The 20,461-nt window shown below is 43.9% G+C and overlaps 1 protein-coding gene across 1 annotated transcript; it reads left to right on the top strand.

Annotated features, from left to right (window-relative positions):
- Positions 1–277: 277 nt before the first annotated feature.
- camkvb (CaM kinase-like vesicle-associated b) lies at positions 278–19,280 on the top strand. Its single transcript, XM_057030720.1, has 11 exons — positions 278–551; positions 13,495–13,602; positions 13,676–13,807; positions 14,157–14,231; positions 14,713–14,851; positions 15,276–15,396; positions 15,478–15,553; positions 15,722–15,858; positions 15,973–16,051; positions 16,445–16,532; positions 16,868–19,280. The coding sequence occupies exons 2-11, from the start codon at positions 13,508–13,510 to the stop codon at positions 17,195–17,197; spliced, it is 1,272 nt and encodes a 423-aa protein (XP_056886700.1). The 5' UTR covers positions 278–551; positions 13,495–13,507; the 3' UTR covers positions 17,198–19,280.
- The last annotated feature ends 1,181 nt before the right edge of the window (positions 19,281–20,461 follow it).

The raw sequence follows: 20,461 nt of genomic DNA, 5'->3' as shown, positions 1-20,461 counted from the left end.
AAAATGATAGATTTAGGTACACATATATGCTTGTACAATAGAATTTTTTTCTTCTTTGGTAACCAGTAATTCTTGAAAAGCTTTGTCTATAAATAGTGTTTGACAGAATGTTCTTTATGCCTGTCACCGCAGCTTATTTTATCTACTGGGACATGAATGCGCTGAAATGAATGTATTCGATTTTTCCGCGCACGCCATTCAGTGTGGGTAGTTCACGTGTAGGATCCTGTAAATTAATCTCTTACTTATTGATTCTAGTGGAGCTGGAAGTCAGATTGCGCTCGACCCTCTCCCGGTGCGCTCTGCGCTTCTGCCGTGCGCTCTGGTCACCAAACCCCCGCCCTCTCGGCTCCTGACGACACGGCGCAGCGCTCGACGCGCACTGGCACAACAGATGGTAGTGTACTACTACAGACTGCGGGAGCGCAGGAATTTGTGGCACAAGTACTTTTATTTTCCCAAACTTCACGGGAACGTTTAGTGTGAGCGGAGGAAGAGCGTTCTTTGGCGGTCTCAGCATCTCCCGTTCAGAGGTGGAATTTGGTTCCAAGGTAAGTTGTGTTTCAATATTCACGATTGCATTTCAACACGAATGATGAGCAGGGATTTATCCAGAAATCCCGAGTTTAACGTCCCATTTTTGGATTTTGTTAATATTATATGTTTATGCATTTTTAGAGGACAACAAATTAATTACCGAATTGCTTAGTGGTGTAAATTTAATGAGACACGTGATGTATAACGCGTTGAACAGTGATTTAAATAAAATGTAGGGCGGTCAAATCAGTAGTAAAATAAACCTTTATTATATATTTGAGTTCTGCAACAGTTTCCCAAACTAAGTAAAGCTGTCAAAATTCAAATGAGATACTAATTTTAAATTGCAAAGTTTCCTGATCTCCTGAAATCGTGAATTCTCCACCCTGTGACACTTTAAGTTCTGCTATTCCACACAGGCACATATATCTCTGTTGAGCTGTGATGCTGTGGGGGTCTCTGTGGGGAAGCTGAACAAATTAAAAATGCTACACAATACGCATTTTTCAAGGATTTAGACCGTGCCAGCGTAAAGAGCCAAACACTAACGTCACTCTTCCCACCCAACATAATGGCTTTTAATCTAGCACGAGGTCGGGGTTAAAGACTACTTGTTCTAATTGCCGAACAGTGGAGATATCCAATAATGACCATAACTGAGACCGAGTATCCTCCCCACTCTGCCCGGAATGAGATGAAAGAACCCAGACTGTTTGAGGTTAATACCATAAATGCTATATACCCAGCAGCACATGAACTTTGCAGACGTTAAAATAATTGACTTTTTCAAGAACGTGGCATGATTATGGGGTTCACATTCTGCAACGTTCACAAGGGTGGAAGAGATGATTCTTTTAAATGTAATAACCTGCAAGACAGTGACGCTAATCTGTCTGAACTTAAGCATGATCCCTACATCAGGAGAACATTAGAGTACACACACACTTTGAATCACCGAGTCTGGATCTGCCTCTTGACACCCAATAACGTTAAGCTGCCATAGACCGAAAATCAGCTCTTGGAATTCCAGTAAGCCAGCTGAGACGCAGGGATGTAAAATTCCTCAGAGTGTTTCTAGGATTCCTGCAAACGCTTATCCATATGTTCCATCCTGTAGTCTCGTTTAAATGCAGAGATTCTTACTGGGTCACTGCTGAGCTGCATGCAATGATTTGTTATGTCACAGAGAAGATCCAGTCCTAGGAGGACCCCAGATGTCCTCACAGAGACCGGAAGATGGAGCAAATTAGCACGCGAGCTTACAATGTGTACACAATTAGATCTCCAGGGAGAGATGCTTGAACTTTGTGTTCCTCTTGATTCTGTGCGAGCAGCTGACAGCGAATGTGCAAATGTGCAAAATGCTTTGAAATGAAACTGCAGATGAAAAAGAAAGGGACATTATTTAAATCTTTCAGTCATTGCTGGGAATTAATTGGCTTCAGTTACTTAAATAATAGTGGAGGTGATAATTGTGTTTACACTTTCATGCTTTTTCCCCCCACACAGATGTGTTAAAGTAGCTTTTTCCAAATGAAGAAGTCTCTCGAATGAGACGAGAAATGCTTCCAGGTTGCTTCAACGGTCCAGTTGAACCTTCGTGGACAAACCTCTCTGGAAATGTCCTTATCCTCATCACGAATTTCCCGTTCGATTTGATGTTTCATCCCTTATGCAGATGCGGCCGACATCTTGACCTGTTTGTCCTCAATCTGTCGGTGCAGGTTGAGGTTAATACCTTAAACAGCCAGTTTGCTGTGTGTGCTCTTACATAGAACAACGAAGCATCCTGCAGCAGAGCCAACATGCAGGGAGAGGAGACGGTTTATTGACTCCGTGAGCGGCAGCCTTCCCGAAGTGTGCGGTGTTTACCGGAGATCCAGCACGGAAAGTTAGGAGTGGCTCTCCACATGGGGAGCGTTAAGTGCGGTCTCTCACTTTGAGAGGTGGAATCTGAAGTGTTTGGATATTTAGCCGCTGCAGAGGCTGACTGTTGTATTGACTTTACGTAACCCAAATGTGAGACAGACTGCTTAAATACAGATTTCCACGGACTGAATAGATGCGTGTATTTTTATTCCAGGCTTATCGAATAGCTCAGAGGAATTTTAATGAAATGATAGATGCTCGCTCGTGTGAGAATGTGATGTCACCCAAACACGAAGGGAATGATTTTGATATTGTCTTAAAGGAGACAAACTAAAAAAATGAATTAAAAAAAAACCCCACTGCTAGCTCTTCTTGGTGCCTGTTTATATGATTTCTGCTGCTGCTCTGCCACTATTAAAGCCATAAAGCTCTCTTCTCTTATGACTCAAGAGACAGTCTGCTGGTACACTTGCTGTATCAAAGGCGATCATTCTTTCTGATCGATATTGTGCTTCCAGAGGCTGGAGAAGGGAAAAAAAACAGCAGATATACGGTAAATAAATCCAGCAGCCGTACCTGCAGCGGCGGTTTTGCCATCCAACATGTAATATTAAGCTGCTAATCTCAATATGAAAGAGAGAAAGCTTATTTGTGCAGAAGATGATGGATGGGTTAAAGATGATGAATTCAAAAAAAAAAAAAAAAAAACCCACGCAGTTTGCACACATTGCAGGATAACTGTCAACAGCCCAGATCCTTTTCATTCAGATCTCCCAGAGGTTTTCTGAACTCTGTTCTCTGGCAGATGATTTAAGGAGATGAGGACTGGCTGCAGCTCCTGACCGGCCAGTCGAGGAAAATGCATGTGATGTCACGGAGCATGGCTTCATGCACAAACACAAACACTCCCCCCCAAAAAGAGACGTTGTGCAGTCGACCGTGCAGCCGGATTAAAGACAACGCCGGTCTCCGATGGGTGTCTTTAGAAGAAAACATAAATGTTCACACTTTTCTTCTGAAAATCCTTTTTTTGTTGGTACCCTGTAGCGGTGTAGCTGCTCTGTTGATTGTACCTGACCTCACTCACCTGTCCAGGTAGTCCTCTTGTTTTTCTGGACTATGTGTGGTCATTTTTGTGCTCAGGGAGGTGTTTGCTCGAGGTCAAAGGTGAGTCTGGCAGCTGCCAGATAACAAATTGCTGCATTTTATTGAGTAATTTCATAGAGCAGCACCATCGTCAGTGTTCTGCTTCCTCATTTTACAAATCAGCACACTTTACTGCTATTACGTCACTGTAGTTTCCATATCTGACACAGTTCTTTTCATGCCTCCTACACACTCGCAGCAGAAAGACGAGCTACCCCATCGCCCGTTGTTACGCACGGAACTGAGCTGTACGCTGTAGCTTCCAGATAATATGGTGAAAGCAGTTGGTCAGTCGGTCCGATGGCGACGCCATTTTTAATCAGTGGAAATACGTAAACAGTTTTTGGGGAGGCAGTTAGTTGGTTAAGTTAATTAAAATGGGCTCAATCACCACACACACTGAACAAAGTGTCAGCCGTGAGAAGTGTTTTCTTCTCTCAGCTCTGTGGCTTCAAAAGCCTCCTGGCTGGAACCCACAAATATAGAAAATTTGAAGGAGAATTTTAAAATGGAGAAGGATTAATATTTCACCTTAACACTGACTCGACTGCAGGCCTGTTCATCAGCGAGGAGCCTCACAGACAGTGCACATGGCTCACTATCTTCACTTTTTAACCTTTTTATGACAGGTGAGGAAGAAATATTTCATTATTCTACATTTTTCACTATATCCGAGACAGAAAGATCTTTTATTTGCTTTAAGAATTTATGATGCAATCATGGACTTGGGTAATGGAATAAGAAGAAAATACTGTAAATTCCATTGTGATTTCTTTCTCTACATGTTCTGGTCTCAGTTGCGTGTGGCTCCGGTTAAGAGAGGGGAAAATCTATGTTCATTAAAATTGCATGTTGCAGGCTGAAGACAACGGGCAGTTGCATGACAGCAATCAATGGTCCTTCCTCAAGCTCTGACAGCTCGTCACTGTGATGCAGGTTCACATACTAGCAAAAACACGATCACGTGTGAGTTTAGGGCTTCTGTTACAATTTTGAGCTATTTTGCCGCTTTTAAGTTTCAAAATCCCAGTTATAAATGAAGCGAGCCCAAACAGACGGCGTGCAACCCAAAGAAAATGCATTTTATTGCAATACATCCATGTCTGAGTTCAGTTTACAGCAAAATACACGACCGTCGGTCATCAGTTCTTTTCTTCATCACACCTTGGGAGGTCCTCTTGTAGTTTGCAGAGCATCTGACAGAAACACTAACCTCAACTCACAGCTTCTGGGCAAAAAGTCTCTGGTATGCAACATTCCAGACGCTTAATCCAAGTGTCATCAACAATGTTGTTGCTGTGTTTCTCTTGTCACGCCTGCTTAACGTTTCTTTCTGAGGGAGACTCGCACGTGCAGTTCGTTGGAAAAAGTCCCCCTGAGCAACAAGAATGCTCTTTGTTTACAGATGAGTTTATGTTTCACGCACGGCACCGGCTGATCTTCTCTTAGACTCATCAACAATTAAAATACCAAGAGTATTGACTTAATGGCGTTTGCCTAAACTACGCATTCGGAGTTTATTGATTCATCTGCTTCTGCACTCGGTTATGCTGCGATGCTAGAACCCTCTAAGGTGGCGTACAGTAATGTTTATGTCTTTCACCTGAGGGTGTGACACTAATTAGCAACAGAGAAACAGCAATTTCACATTGAAGGAGATCTACTTTGCAAAGGCAATTAGATCCACTTTGTCAACAGACAAGTAGGAGGGAAAGTAGGCCAAGGGAACAGGTGGCAGACATTAATGAGCAGCTCAGATACGTTTCAGTCAAAGCGAAACCCTCAATAGTAGTATTGATCTGTGTGAGAGCTGCATGAGAGGAGTTTTTGATGAAAACTCGTAGATTCCCAAAGAGGGCAGGGGAAATCTGTAATTAGAAATATGCAATATAGAGCCTCCGTCCTCTTCCCAAGGAACTGACGCTCTCCTCTGCATTGAGGGGAAAGAGTACAGTACTATGATGCCATAAGGAAGGGCTTTGTAACCAAGGCAACAAACAACAGGCGCAGAAAATGGTCAGATTAACTGCTGAGGTGTGAAGTGAAAGCAGAATTTTCTTACAGTAGAAAAAATAAAAAAAACGCTCAAATGAAAAATAAAAAAAAAATTGCCTGAATAACTGTTACCAGCAGTGAGCTGTGATGGAAATCTGAGCTTTTTTCTGAAGTGGCAGAAGAAAACACGGCAGCATCGGCAGTTTTTGTGCAAATGTGCATGTTAAACTAGCGTTCACACGTTGACGGCACATTGAGAGGTGCTGGAGCTGGAATAAACGGGTTGGCGGAGGTGGATTCTGCCATTAGTAACGATTAACACGTAAGTCATTCACCCGCCACCTCCCACTGCAGTGACCCTGTCACATGTTCTGAGTCACCTGGCTTCACTCCGCCCTGCCTGATCTGTCAGAGCGGCACGTCAGGCTCTATTTCTTCCTCTTTTTGGCTCGCTCCTCATGAAGCACACCAACACGCGTGCAGATTAACTGTATCCGCTGAGACAAGCCACGGAAGTATATTTAGGTACAGTCTGCTACTACCGACTGAAGAAAGGCCTCAGAGATAGACTTCTTCATTCATGTGGGATGAAAAGAAGCACGAGTCTAGCTTCATGGAGGATCGTTATGGAGCAGCGCGCTGGTCTTGCAGCCAATTTTATGAGAAAGGCCAAGTGTGCATCAGAGGTCCGTCCCTGTGGGCTTTCTGTGTTCCGGCTTCGGCCTTCAAAGTGCATTTTTATGCAGAGGATGCGCTGTTTTTTCTTGGATTTTGGATTTAATTGAATCAGACAGTTTAGGCCAGATACCGAGATGGTCTCAAACTAAATCACCATCACGAATCTCCCAAATAAAGCACCGGTTTCACGCATGTCACATTTTCTTTCGCGGTGCATTTACCACTATATTTCCCAATTAAAACTTTCCTCATCCCAGAGGAAGTCTGCTTCAGCGCAGCACTAGCAAATGTCGGATCGTGCTCTGTCTTTTCTCTCCCTGCAAAGGACAAATGTGATCATGCGGTGAGTGTGAAACATGCACGAGTGCCTACAACAATTCAGGCTTTTGCTCCACGACAGCCTGGATGAGTTCGGGCTTTTTTGAGGAGCTCTGTGTTTGCATATGTGCAACAGGAAATGAAACCAGCATGGGGATCTGCTTTTCTTGCGGTCCCTAAGGAGCAGGTGGGTTGGACTGGTGCGTAGGTGGTGCTGTGATTCTATTAGGACCATCAAGGCCATATGCAGGACCACTCACCCCCGCTCAGTGGCACCAGGCGTTAACACATGCACTCGCCCCGGTCTGAGTGTGTCTTCCCGGCAGGAAAAGTTATTTCTACACCACGAATGTGTCATCCCTCGCAGATAGGCCGTCCCCTTCTGCTGTTTCACCAGCGCAACTGCCATGTAACCATGGTGACAGGGGCTGCTACCTTGCTTACACTAATGTGAACTGTTAGGTCTTGGCAATGTTTATCCAGGCTCCCGTTCTAACTTGCATTTCCTGCACGCGTTCAACAGTGCCTTCAACATCTGTCGAACTGCTCGCTGCACAGCTGCTTCGTTTGGTTTTAAATGGTTACAGCAGAGGAAGAGAGCTTTTACTGCAGCACCTGCACGGCAAACTCCTTATTACACCTCCCTCATCCTCATATATATATCTAGTCAAAGTGGCTGATGAATGTTCTGTGTATGCCTGCAGCTTTCACAAACCATAATATGCTTTCCCCCCCATGGCCCTGCTTATTTGAACCTGACGCCTGCACACAGATGTGCACGCTCCTGATTCTTACATGAATTTGCAATGCCTTCAGCTATTTCTGTCAAAGGATGTATGTGTCTATAGTTTAAGCGGTCATGCGTGGACTATAATTAATCTCTGTAAATTAAGAATTTAAAGTGCTGCCTGGCCTTACTTCTGAAACACCCGTATAGAGATATATTATTGTTCATTTTCAGGGCTTCTCTCTAAAGCAGACAAAAACAAATCTTTTTTTATGCTCCAAGCCCGAGACAGCAACAGATCTGCTGCACTTCAACGGATCGTATTCTGTCTCCTCTGACCTCGGAGCTGACAGGGGGCAGTGGTGGTGTGATGCTTTTGCTTTGCTTTATTTTTTGTAAATAAAAGAGGGTTTAAATTTACATTCTTTTTCACGGTTGAAATCAGAGCTACGTTAATCCCCTTGTGAACGGTAAAAATCCGTTGTGAACTAGTGAATCATTGTCTCCTGGAGGCTTTTCCTCTGTTTCTACGGACTTTAGATGGTTTTCAGCTTCAGAAAGAGCCTAGTTGATATCGGTCACGCAGATTTAACCTGCCTTTGTGCAACAATGTCGAATCTTGCACGTCAGTGCTTCTGCTTTTGCTGATTCTACAGCACTTTTTCGCTGTATATCAAAAATCCACACCAGAGCCGGAGTTCTGAGAGTTGTAGTCACTGGACAGAGGCAACAGATCTGTTCCGAGCAGTTGCCTTACTGCTTCTTGCTTTAATGTTTAGAATATCTCTGGATTGTATTTTATTATCATCAGCTTACTTTTGTGCATATTTCATGAGAATTTCAACATCTTTTATTCAATTGTTGCAGTTTGCTGCAAACATGCAGCCTTGAACATCTCTGCGCTCATAGATTCAGGCTAGTTCGTTAACAAAGGAAGGGGGGAATCACATAGAATGGATCTTAAGTGTGCAGATGTCCAGAGCGCCCTCATGCACGCACTGCCTTTGAGCCACATACTCATCACAGTGCAGCTGCTGGACTTCAGACACAACCCTGCAAATCTGCCTCGTTTCAAACATCAGGCTTCAACAAAGGAATTCTCTGCTCTGAACTTCCTCTTCTCGCTTCGGTGAAACAATGATATAGGATGCCGTATCTTGCTGTAACAGAATAGATCTGTTCAGATTGAAAGAAAGAAGGGGTGACAGACGGATAGATACCCCACCAATCTCTGCATATTTCCTCTCTGGGAACCAAAGTGTAGCCAATATTTCCCATGATTCAAAGTTGTAATGCGCTCCTGTGCAGTAAATTGTCACAGAGAAAACTTACCCACCATTGTCCTGCAGTGCTTCAGGTATCCATGGCTACCCATCAGAGAAGCTGTGGAATAAGACCATTTTTCTCTCTCTCTCAAATTCACATATGGAAAAAATACGTCACACGCTCAACAGGTAAAACAGTAACTCTTTATGAATACACCTATAACTATGTGGGTAAACTATCTGTTAACAAAGTTCAAAAGCACTTTTATCTTCCCTCAGAACAGACCAGAAAGTTCACATCAGCACTTTCTCTCTTGTCCTTGTTAGAGCATCACTGATGCCTCAGTGGAGGATTCACAAAATATCCCTATGATTAGGGAGCGCCGGCACAAAATAACTATATATATGTATATACAGTATATATGCTAATTCTGGAGCTAGATTTTGCTCCTGACAGAATGTTTCTTAAGAGACTGAAAAATGGGAATGCCTTCCATCAGTTTGACAGGTTGCCATGGGTGATCTGTCGTGAGTTGCCTCTGCTCCGCTCTGATGCGCACGTTGCCGTTGGCCTGTGGGTTTAGTCACAGTTGCTGCAGAACATCAGCAAAGTGTGAAACCTTCCTGTCAAAGAGGTGAATTAAAAACAGAGACCAGGTTCAGTTACAGGGCGAAGAGGCAGCAGCATGTAAAGACCCCAAAATTGGACCCATCAGGCCCATTCAGACCAGGAGGGTTGGAGTTCTGGTGGACACCAGAGCCGTCGAGTCTAATGTAACAAACACATTCAATCTAATGTGAGACGCAGAGTTGACAGTGAATGTGGGACCCTGCATCGTGCACTTCAACTGGTCGTGTAAGAGATGCGATAGAGAATCGTAAGGGTCGTGTTAGATTCATGGAGGATATGGAATTAGACTGGAGGGGTTTCCACTGTCGTGCACCAAATTCCCAGCAGAGAAAAGTCAATATCCACTAACAGGGAGGCATTCCCTGTGGCCTGCTGTTGTTTACTCTCAATATCATCAATTTACGCTCTCCTCCCTCCAGGATTTTTAAAAGCCTGTCTTGAATTTATTGCTAATAATTTGCATCTCGTTTGCTTGTCACAGTCAGCACTCTGAGGAGCTTTTCAATTAAAACAAGACGAACCATTAAATTTTATTTCCTGTATCTCTGCCTGTAGAAGTTAATATTTCATGCACTGCAGAATTTGTGTGTGGCAGAATTTAGAGGATAAATCAAATGTATTTGTCATCATTGAATTGAAGCATAAATATCTGCTTTTAGAATTATTTCTTTAAAGCTCAGGCTCTGTGTCATGTGTGGGCACACAAACTCGCTCCTGACTAGTGTAATAAAGCTCATCAATCCAAAATGACTGGCTGAGTCCGGCCAGGATGATCAAACTCCCCTGCACAGGTGTAGCATCTTAGCTCAGCTCGTTTTTTCCTCTATCAGACCCGACATAGCCTTAAGGCACCGATGGTGACAGTGGAGAGGACGTGACGGCATCATTAGCAGGATGTTACACCACCGTCTCCAGTACAACGGAGCGCACCTCATATCTATGCGCGCGAACATCGTTCTCTCCCTCGGGATAAATCATCTGTAGATGTTTGAGAAAACCATGCTGGCATTTGTCGTCCCACACTCTCTCACTCAGTTGCACAGGGAGTGTATGAGCTATTGTACCTGAAGAGTAATCTGGTTATTTATAGATAATTCGGTTCACAGTGAAGCACCCTCAGGCAGCCGTGGCGAAGCGAAGCTGTACAGCTGCTGAAGCTCCGTGATTCACAGCAACTTAGCTCTCAGCAAATGTTTGTTCAGGCCATTGAAACTGTTTTTGGTAAACATCTGTCCTTTCACACATACAGGAAGTTAAAATAAATTTAAAATGTAGAGTTATAATATAATAATTTAGGACTCATTGGATGGATTCATGGATGGTTGCAGCCTTTAAACGGCTCTTTATAGGCAAGTTAAGCTCTTGTGACTTGATGAGTCTCCACACAGACAGTGTGAGAATGCGTGAGAGGACCATCACAGAACATCAGAAGGAAAAGAAACAGAATCGAAGTGACTTTTTAGGCTGCACCGGGGAGTAAAATACAGACAATAAAGCTTCTGATATGTCTTCAAAAGAATGATTAAGGCCCCATGTTCTTGATTCCACAGCTGCCATGCTGTTAAAAAGATTCCTCGATGCAAGAACAACACAAACCTCGGGCCTGGAGAGACGCTGATGGGAAAGCGATGAATAATTAATTCAGTTTTGTTCACCACATTTTTAAACCTTTGCCACTGTTTTAATCTGATTCATCTTGATTTGTGTTGCTGATTATCGCGACTTTCCCGGCATGCTTTTATTTTCTGTGTTCTACATTCCGTTTCTGACTAATAAACCCTCAGTCCCATCGAGGCATATCCAAGTAGTATCCTGTGAAGGAGAATTTGGCTCTTTGGATAATAGAATAGAAATCTTCATGTAAGGGCATCCTCAGAGGCACACGTTTGCTGTATAATATCGGTCATCCAACACTAATGGACTCTCTTGGCTATTTATCTGTCCTGTGTTCATTAAAATCGGCTCATTGTGGCAGCTGTCTTGTTCCTCTGTATCACCAATCTGAATAAGTATGAAACCAAAGTGAATAAGCGGATTTTCTGCTTTTCTTACAGTATTTTAGTGGTAGTTTTTAGTCGTGCCACATGTAACTGGAACTAGAGTTTATCTCCTGTTAAAACCCCTTAATTTGTTCTTTAATTTAACTATGTTTTATATATGCTGACGTATGCTCAATTCTTGTCAGCCCTCACTCCCTCTGGTGCCTTTTACTTACATTAGTACCTAAACTGGCAGGTGAAAATAGCAGAAGGCATCCTCACTTCCTTTTTTCCGAGTGGTCGATTAACATTTGCTCTCTTGCTCCTCTGTGTCGATCCTATCTTCCCTCTTCAGCTGCCAGCAAAACGCTACCTTAGCCTGTAGGGCGAGATCAGCAGCATAGCAAAAACAATGTTGAGTATTCTTCAGGCCAAGAGAGGTTTCGGGTGGTCTGAGGCTCAAACCGACTCCAGGCAGCAGAGGACAAAAGCCATCAACAGAGAGGCGAGAATTAGTGTTTGAGATGGTTGAGATGGTTGAGCAGCCTCGCTGCCGTTTGGTGCTGCAGCCTTTTAACTGGACTTTAACATCCAAATATACAGGCGCAGCAGGAATGGGGGGTTATTGTTAGAGTAAAAAGTGATATGGATAGGCACACAGACCCAGACGGGACCCCTGAGTAAGCTGGTCTGATCACAAAGAGCGTCCTAAGCCAGAGGAAAAGTAGGTCGGAAGGGTGAACGGATGGAGACGCCCCTGAAGGAACAGCAATTTAAAAAGAGGGAAAACTTATCCGACTCTGAGGAATTTAATGGGGGGATTAGTGCAAACAGGTGCTCTCTCACATCCGTAAAGGCTTACCCTACCCAGCAGAAGCCAGAGGTGTTGTTCCACTGCAGCAGGTAAAATAATCCTCCTGGCCGCCGCTCTTAAAACATCCTGACACAGTTCACACCATCACTATTTTCAGCCCTGATTCCAAAATTCTCCCAGACTTAAGCTCTTAAACCTTTTTTTATCGATTTCAACGGGCCTAAATGAAACCACGGTTGCGCCCAATGTCTCCGGGCTGGGTGAAGCGCTCCGCTCGCTCACGGTAATAAACCCAAGATCCATATCACCGACTCACTCTTTGTTTTCACTGCATCTCCACAAAATCCGCAGTGACATAACAGAGAGGCCTCACGCTGGCCCCGCTCTCACTCTGGGCTATAAATGCCATCGATTGGCACTTCTGAGGTGTTTAACAGTCAGAATATGATGCCGTAATGCTCGGATGCTGCTAACGGTCAACCCAAATGAGCCCATTGTACACTTGATGGTTTATGATCCAATCAGCGTGCTGCATTTTCCACGCGGAGCGCTTCATCCATTAAAGCTCCTCAAACGGGGAAATGTGAGAGCCAGCCTGAGATGAGGAGGACTTGTAAACTAATTTTCCCTTTGATTCTGCACTTAAAGCGAAATCTCCTCCATACCTTCTCATTTTGTTGATTTCCGAATGAGGTTTATTAGATCTCCCCATAATTGTAAATTCATTTTGCTCTCCTCTCCATGTAACCACCTACAACAATACTGCTCTCTTGCGTCTAATAGATTTTTCCACCCAACCTGCCTCGTATAGTCCTGCACCTGCCAGAAGTGCTCAGAGTTATTTTTATTTAAGCCGGCATCCTTGCAGAACCTTCCAGTTTTTCTTTCGCTTAAAGTTTTTATGTCAGAGAGATAGAGATGGGTAGCCGGGAAAGGTCAGCCCGTCCCACTGACGACGCTCGGGTTTGGAGACCGAGCACAGTTTGCTCTGGCTGTGTTGAGCCCAGCTGGATGAGATGGAGGTGCATTAAGCCGTGGTGAACAGGCTCCTCTTCTCACACTAGCGGTACTCATTTACATGTGGGCATTCATCACCTGTGTTGGCACAGATGAACGCTGCCTGGAGATGAATAACGTCTTTTTCACACTGTATTCATCTGGAGAGATTTTGCTCTGCAGAAATGTTCCTGTCGTGCATCACGCCTCGCTGCACATTCAAACCAGTGAACGCAAGAATATGCGACTCTCTTCCTCGAGTTATTGTTGCGCTGATTAGTGGGCTTCCTTCAGGTAGAGGCAACATCTCCTTAGAGGTGAGCGTTTGAACCAATAGTCCATTTTCTCCTGCTTTTCCTTTGGCGGCAGATTTCCACCTTGTTCCTGAGTCTTTGCAACCTTCAGCTTCAACATGAAAGAGCGAAAAGATCCAACCATCGCTCAACTTTTTATCATGCGGCATTTGCACGGCATGATGTACTTCTGCTGATCTCATCTGTGAACAGTTGATGAAGATCTGTCTGCTTCTTCACCTTCAGGTCGAGCGTGGCCATGCCGTTTGGCTGTTTAACGATCAGGGAAAAGAGGGAGTACAACAATCCTTCAGACGTGACAGACAAATATGACCTGGGCCAGATTGTTAAATCGTGAGTATCCGTGCTTCTTTAGCGTGACGTGAGATCGCTCCTCTCGTAAACTCGACTTGTGTTTTTGTTTCAGGGAGGAGTTCTGTGAGATCTTCAGGGCTAAGGACAAGACCACGATGAAAATGTACACGTGTAAAAAGTTCCTGAAAAAGGATGGGAGGAAGGTCCGTAAGGCTGCAAAAAATGAGATCCTCATTTTAAAGATGTAAGTTCTAAAGGCCTGATTCCAAGATTCTCTCAGGAACACATTTCCTGCATATCTGGGTGATCCTCCAGGTCTCCAGTAGGAACCAATCACCAATTTAATCATTTCATTGACATTATCAAAGGCTGAGGAAGATTGTTGGAACACCATCAATCACATGATAGAAGAGATATTTACCCTTTCATATTATTTCCTTTCTTGTATTAAAACAGATCTGATGAAAGGAATGTGGTTTAAACTGGCTCTAGATGTTAATATCATGCCGTAACTGTTGTCATCTGTCACTCTGGACCGTTAACACCCCAGAAATGGTCACTGATTCTCTCTCATTTGTGACTATCATTCTCAGGGTGAAGCATCCCAATATTCTCCAACTGGTGGACGTCTTCGAGACCAAAAAAGAGTACTTCCTGTTTCTGGAACTGTAAGTTTGGATGCGTGATGGTCTGCTGATTTTGTGTTGATTCTGAGCTCATGAGCTGTAGCTGGAGGCCCAGGAGATATTAGACCAGCTCTGAACTCTGCTCATTTGGTATTCAGATATGATTGCTCTCCTCATTGGCATGCATTCATAGGGAATTTGATGCATTTTTATGGATCCGCTACGCCTGCGTTACTTGTGCCGTCCTTTGAGGACATGTGATTCAGAGGTTTAGAAATTATAGAAAGGAAATGATCAAACATGACGAGCATACCTTTGGGGGAAATGCTCAACACACCTCTGCTTTGACAGGTGCGTTGACTTATTTACATATGCGATTTGAGATGGTATATTTATGTGCTCTCCTTATTATTTTTCTTGCTTTCCCTGAATAATTGACGGCACATTATAATGATGATGCAAAGGTGGCGCAGGATCTTCCACTGCTGGAATCACAGATGTTGTGGCTCTTGTTTCTCTGTAGCGCCACAGGCAGAGAGGTGTTCGACTGGATCCTGGACCAAGGTTACTACTCAGAGCGCGACACCAGTAACGTGATTCGCCAGGTGTTGGAGGCAGTGGCTTATCTCCACTCCCTCCACATTGTTCACAGAAACCTCAAGGTAATGCTGTTCTGAAGACACGGAGGAAATGTGCTATAGGCAATGGAGGGATCTCATTGTTAAATCTTCATCGAGGACTTTACTTTTGCCGCAAAACGCAGGTTCCATAAATCAGATCTTGGCCCTGAATATCATTAAGAAGATGCTGCAAGGTGGATTGCACCGTCAGCTTTAAATACTAAAGTCACTGAATTACAAAACTGGAGACCCATCCAGGATCCGTTCATGAATATATTTTAATTTGAGTCACACTATACTTTGCTAAGTTAGCAAATCTGTTCCAGCTAATTAGATTTTTCAATTTTCTCCCTCTCTTTTACTGTGTTTGTCATCCCCCTTAATATTCACCAGATCATTAACTTTGAAAACGAAAACCCTTAAACATGGATGCACCAACTGTCATCACTCTCGTATGCTCTTTTAGCTGGAGAACTTGGTTTATTACAACCGTCTGAAGCATTCTAAAATAGTCATCAGCGACTTCCATCTTGCTAAACTGGAGAACGGGCTAATTAAAGACCCCTGTGGGACGCCTGAATACCTGGGTGAGTGAATATTCCACACCTTTTTAGAGGTGTTGCAGCCTGTTGTGGCAGAAATAATGAGGTTGGTGCGCTCTCGTGCAGCTCCGGAGGTGGTCGGCAGACAGAGGTATGGCCGGCCAGTGGACTGCTGGGCGACAGGTGTCATCATGTACATTCTGTAAGTCGGCGATTGTTCAGAACACGAAAAATAGATTTTTTTACTCCTTCATTTGAAGCACTTGCACTACATTAGCCATCAGAACTGGATGAAATATTCGATTATCTAGAACCAAACGGGCTTTAAGGACAAGAATCACGGGTGTTTTAATGATGACTGGTCTCCCAGGTTGTCGGGTAACCCCCCCTTCTACGACGAAAGCGACGAAGACGATTATGAAAACCACGATAAGAACCTGTTCCGGAAAATCCTCGCAGGCGATTACGAGTTTGACTCTCCGTACTGGGACGAAATCTCGGATTCAGGTACCGGCTTTTGTTTTTAGCAGCGAATTCTAACATTTGCTGGGTGAACTTCCCCTCCTGTCACCTCTGCATGTCGTTTTTATGGCGACTCCTTTTGTCATCTCCCTCCAACAGCCAAGAGCCTGGTCGCACGTCTAATGGAAGTGGATCAAGACCAGAGACTGACGGCCCAGGAGGCCATAAACCACGAATGGTTTGCAACCTTTTATATGCCGATAGAGCCAAGGAACTCTATAAAACTAATAATGTTGCGCTCATCAGTAGTGATTATCTTTGGTTTTTTTTAGTTTTTATCAAACTAAACACAGTTTAGCACAGTTTTTCTGTGATATGGTTTGTTTTTATCTCCATATTTCCATGTATTATTCACGGTTAAGTATCGCTTTAAACCCAGAAATCTGCACGTGTTTTTCTGACTGTAGAGAAATTAGGAGAGAGATGAAACACTCTCTGCAGTCAGTGACAGTAATTCAATTAAAGATTAATCTTGTGTGCAACAGCCTGTGGCAGTCACAGACAGATGAGGCAGAAAGCTCTGTTCTGAAGTGGCTTTTTTCACCTTTTGTTTTTTGTATTTGTACGACAGGATCTCTGGCGGCGCAGCTTCAGATAAGAACATTAAGGAGAACGTCTGCGCACAAATAGAGAAGAACTTTGCCAGAGCTAAGTGGAAGGTAAAACCGCTCTTCTTTTTCTGGCAGCTCTTCTTGGAGCTTTCAGAGGTTGTTAAATATAGATGATTTGATGTGAGCAGCATATTTTACTGGGTCTAGAACTCCACCTGTTGCCCTGAACTGGGCAATATCCAGTAGTGACAGAAAAATAAATAAATGTTTAAAATCCCCCCCCCCAAAAAAAGAAAAAAAATTCTCAACAAGTTTTTCTGATTAATTCATGAGTGCAGTCTTTGGAGTAAATGGAAACAATTGGATTCAAACACACCAAAGAGCATTTTCTAAGATGCAGGAAGCTCAAGTTGCATGTGCCCCCCCCCCCCCCCCCCCTACAGAAAGCTGTGCGGGTCACCACCATCATGAAGCGCCTCAGAGCACCCGAGCAAAGTGACTCCAGATCAAACAGTCCGGCGGCCGGAGCCACGGCTCCTCCTCCGGCTGATGCTTCGAGTCCACCTTCGACCACCACCGTACCTGAGGGAGGTGCCCCCGCCCCCGCAGAGACCCCTACCGGAGGGGGGGCGAGCCAACCGCCGCCGGAGGCCGCAGCCCCGGCCGTAGAGCCGCAAGCAGACGTGCAGCAGGTTGAGCCGGCGTCACGTTGTAACGGAGAGTCCTCTGCAGCTCTCTGCGCAGCCACTGAGACTGGGAACGAGCAGGGTTAGACCTCCACCCCCTCCACCCCCCCCCCCCCCCCTCGCTGTGTGACCTCAGCAGTCCCCACCGACTCCCACACACTGTACATTAGCTGCTAGCATAGTGACACTGACTCTGCTTCTCTCTCACTCGCAGCGTTAGTCTCCTCTCATGGAAGCTACCTTTCCTCAGAGCTGCGTCGCGTTGGCTTTCTAGCGTCTCGATGTTCACTGACTTTCTTGTGTGTTGTCAGTTTATATAAACCACGTTGCTGTTCATGCACTTTTGTAGAGGCAGATTTGTTCATACAGCTGGGTCTTCATTCTTATCTTCTTAGCGATGAGGTCGTTTACGACAACACAAGAAAATGGCCTTGATCCATTCCATGAAGAAAGATAGGAAACTTTTCTTTTCCAGTTGTAATGCTGAATCACAATTTATTGTCCTAGAAAAAAAAGTTATTTTTCCAGTTTTTCTGTTTGCACTGAGTAGCTTGTTGTGCGTCGAATAATGCTGAGATTGGTGACTGCGACTCGTATTTTAAACTAGGCAGCTTCGCTCATGAGCACACATCTGTTCCTTAGCTAACTTTCTGCTCAGGAAAGAACCTCACCGCTGTAAGTGTAAAGATTCTGTACATAGAGACCTTTGTAGAAGTAGCCAGAACAGCATGAGTTTTCACTTTTAACTGTCCCTATTGAGAGCCACACTCTGGAAAGAGATTTGGTAGCTTCAGCCTCGTCCAACCACTAACGCCACCATCGCCACGTTGAAGCTAAGGGTTTTTTTTATACGCGCAGTAGAATATCGCTGCATTGCTATTAATGTGATTACACGCTAGTGCTATACATCCATATCATTTCTGCAAATGATTCGCAGTCGTATCATCATCCACAGGTGGGAGGGAAGGCTTATTTTGTTACTGAAGCACTTGACATGTTCTAGTCATGTCCCCCATGTCAGGACGCAGACCTAAATGCCAATTAGTCTTACTGATAATTGTACTTGTGCGCTTGCTCTTCGCGCTGATTTAAAGGGAAGACAAACATCATTTTGGCTTGGTGGCGGCTTCAGCTTGTCTGATCTACTGTACACTGTAGTAAGAAAACAACCATTCCATCTCATTTTACTCCTTTTTTATTTGGTAGATTTTCATTTTCATCTTGATGAGCTGTAATAATAACCTAGACTGTCCTGTCGCTGGCATTCTGGTGGGTAGATAAAGGTAAAGAGAAGCAGTTTGTCATCATCACTTTAAAGGAAATTGAGCAATATTAATATAACTGGCTGCAGAAACTGTGATTCCTGGTGTCCTTTCGATAGCGTCCATGTATGTGTGAGTACAAGTCTGTAGTCTTTACCAGCTATCAGGACCAAACACAAGGCTGCTGTTAACTAACCAGTGTTACCTGATAAAAGTGGCGCCTCAACCTGTGCATTTCACAAGGTGTCACGTGTTTGGACCCAAATGTTCGACTCTACTTTTCCAATTTGAGGTTGGAGTTGGATTCAGGTTATTGTGTGGGCATAAACACGCCAAAGTTTGGGTCCTAATGTAAAAATCAGTGGAAAATGTCAGTGTGAAAGCCTCTGCAAAGATAGAAACCCCACATGTCATCCTCTGGGCTGAGGGTGCTCCTGGTATATACTCATATAGAACTACAGCGTAAGGTTATTGGATGTTAACCTATAAGATTTTAAGGGTCTTTCCTGGAAAAACATTTTTACCATGTGTACCAATTCTAGCATGACAGAGCTTTTTACTTAGAGAGACCAATTGAAGTTTACCAATTCTTGCATTGTGAAAGGTTCATGTCATATTTCCATTTTTAAGGAGGAAAAGATCATTTTGATGTGTATAGACTGTGTAATTTATGTCACACTTTAGGTTTTGTTGGCACAAACGAATACTGTAAGGATCTCCTCCCAGTACATTTCCCATCTAGTTTCCCACGTCTTGATTTTTCCATGTATTTCAGGTGTAACTGTAGATATAGATGTTTGCAGGACCAGTGGTCACCTCTGGGTCCTGTCTTGCATTCGTGAGCTCTGTAATGTACTCTCTGACTGGGTTTCTGACTTTGATGGTAATAAAATTAATCTGTTTATTCACCTGTGGTCCTGTTTGTTTTCTCCCTGACCAAGGGGAAAAAAACGGCGCCCTCGTCGAAGCATTGACAGGAAATGTGGGAAGCAGCTTGTGTCTGCCCCCACTCCCCCCTCACCCGGAGGAGAGCATCTGTGTATGACACTCTCAATTAGCACAAGCTTAGCACCCATCCTGGTGGAGTGTGAACTTGCATTTGGAAAAAGCCATCGGGGCCATTTGGTGACACTTTCCGGGACGCTGGAGCTGCGTCGAGCTCGGATGATGATGCAGAAAGGGACAATTCCGGGGGCCTCTGGGATTTCAAAAGGCTTCCACTTGGGAGATTTTCTAGGCTCGTTTTCCAGTAGCATGCATCCATCCGTGCACTCACGGCGTCTCAGGGGAACTCTCTTTTTTTGGCATGGCTTCATTAACAGCAGTAGGGTGAGAAGTGTCAATTCTCTCAGTTCTCAAGCAGAAATGAAGAGATAAGACTCTACTGATCACTGTCCAGCCCTTCTGAGAACCTCACAAAGAAATTAGAAAGTATCTCATCCTCTTGAGGCTCACTTTGGAAATGAAGTGAAATAATAGACACAGCACACTGCAGATCATCAGCAGAGCAACACTCCAGCAGCTGCAAGCATAAGCAGTTTACGTGTACAACACATTGGATTTAACGTGGCGCTGCTCTGCTCGTGTTCCCGATGCTACAGCTGATGTTTTCCCCTCTTTTTTATACATCTAGAGCAGCATTCCAGGCCAGGGCTTTTGTGAGTTATGAATGTGAGACACTAACATTGATCCTTTGGCATGAGGTTAAAAGTGATTCAGCTCTGCCTACATGCCAAATTTATGCAGTTTGAGAATTAATGATAAATTAATGGCTCCCCACACACTCAAATGTAACATCAGCCTGCTTGCTAACTTCTATATACTGTCTATGCTCGTTTGTTTGTTTTCCAATAAAATTAATTGTGTATGACTTTATTGCAACACATTTTACAACCTACTTTGTATATATGATGCAAAGTTCCCCTTAATGGCCAAGTTCCCACCAAATCAATATAAAAACTAGTATAATGTAATAGCAAACAATAACAGTATTAAAATGGGGGGTAACAAACATTATCATTAAAGATAGGATATTCCAACAGAACAATATTTAATATTTCAGCATTTTCAATTTGCATTTTCCGTGTTG

This window comes from Takifugu flavidus, chromosome 4 (assembly GCF_003711565.1).
Source record: "Takifugu flavidus isolate HTHZ2018 chromosome 4, ASM371156v2, whole genome shotgun sequence".
Classification (NCBI taxonomy): domain Eukaryota; kingdom Metazoa; phylum Chordata; class Actinopteri; order Tetraodontiformes; family Tetraodontidae; genus Takifugu; species Takifugu flavidus.
This window is presented reverse-complemented; position numbering and strand designations above follow the sequence as displayed.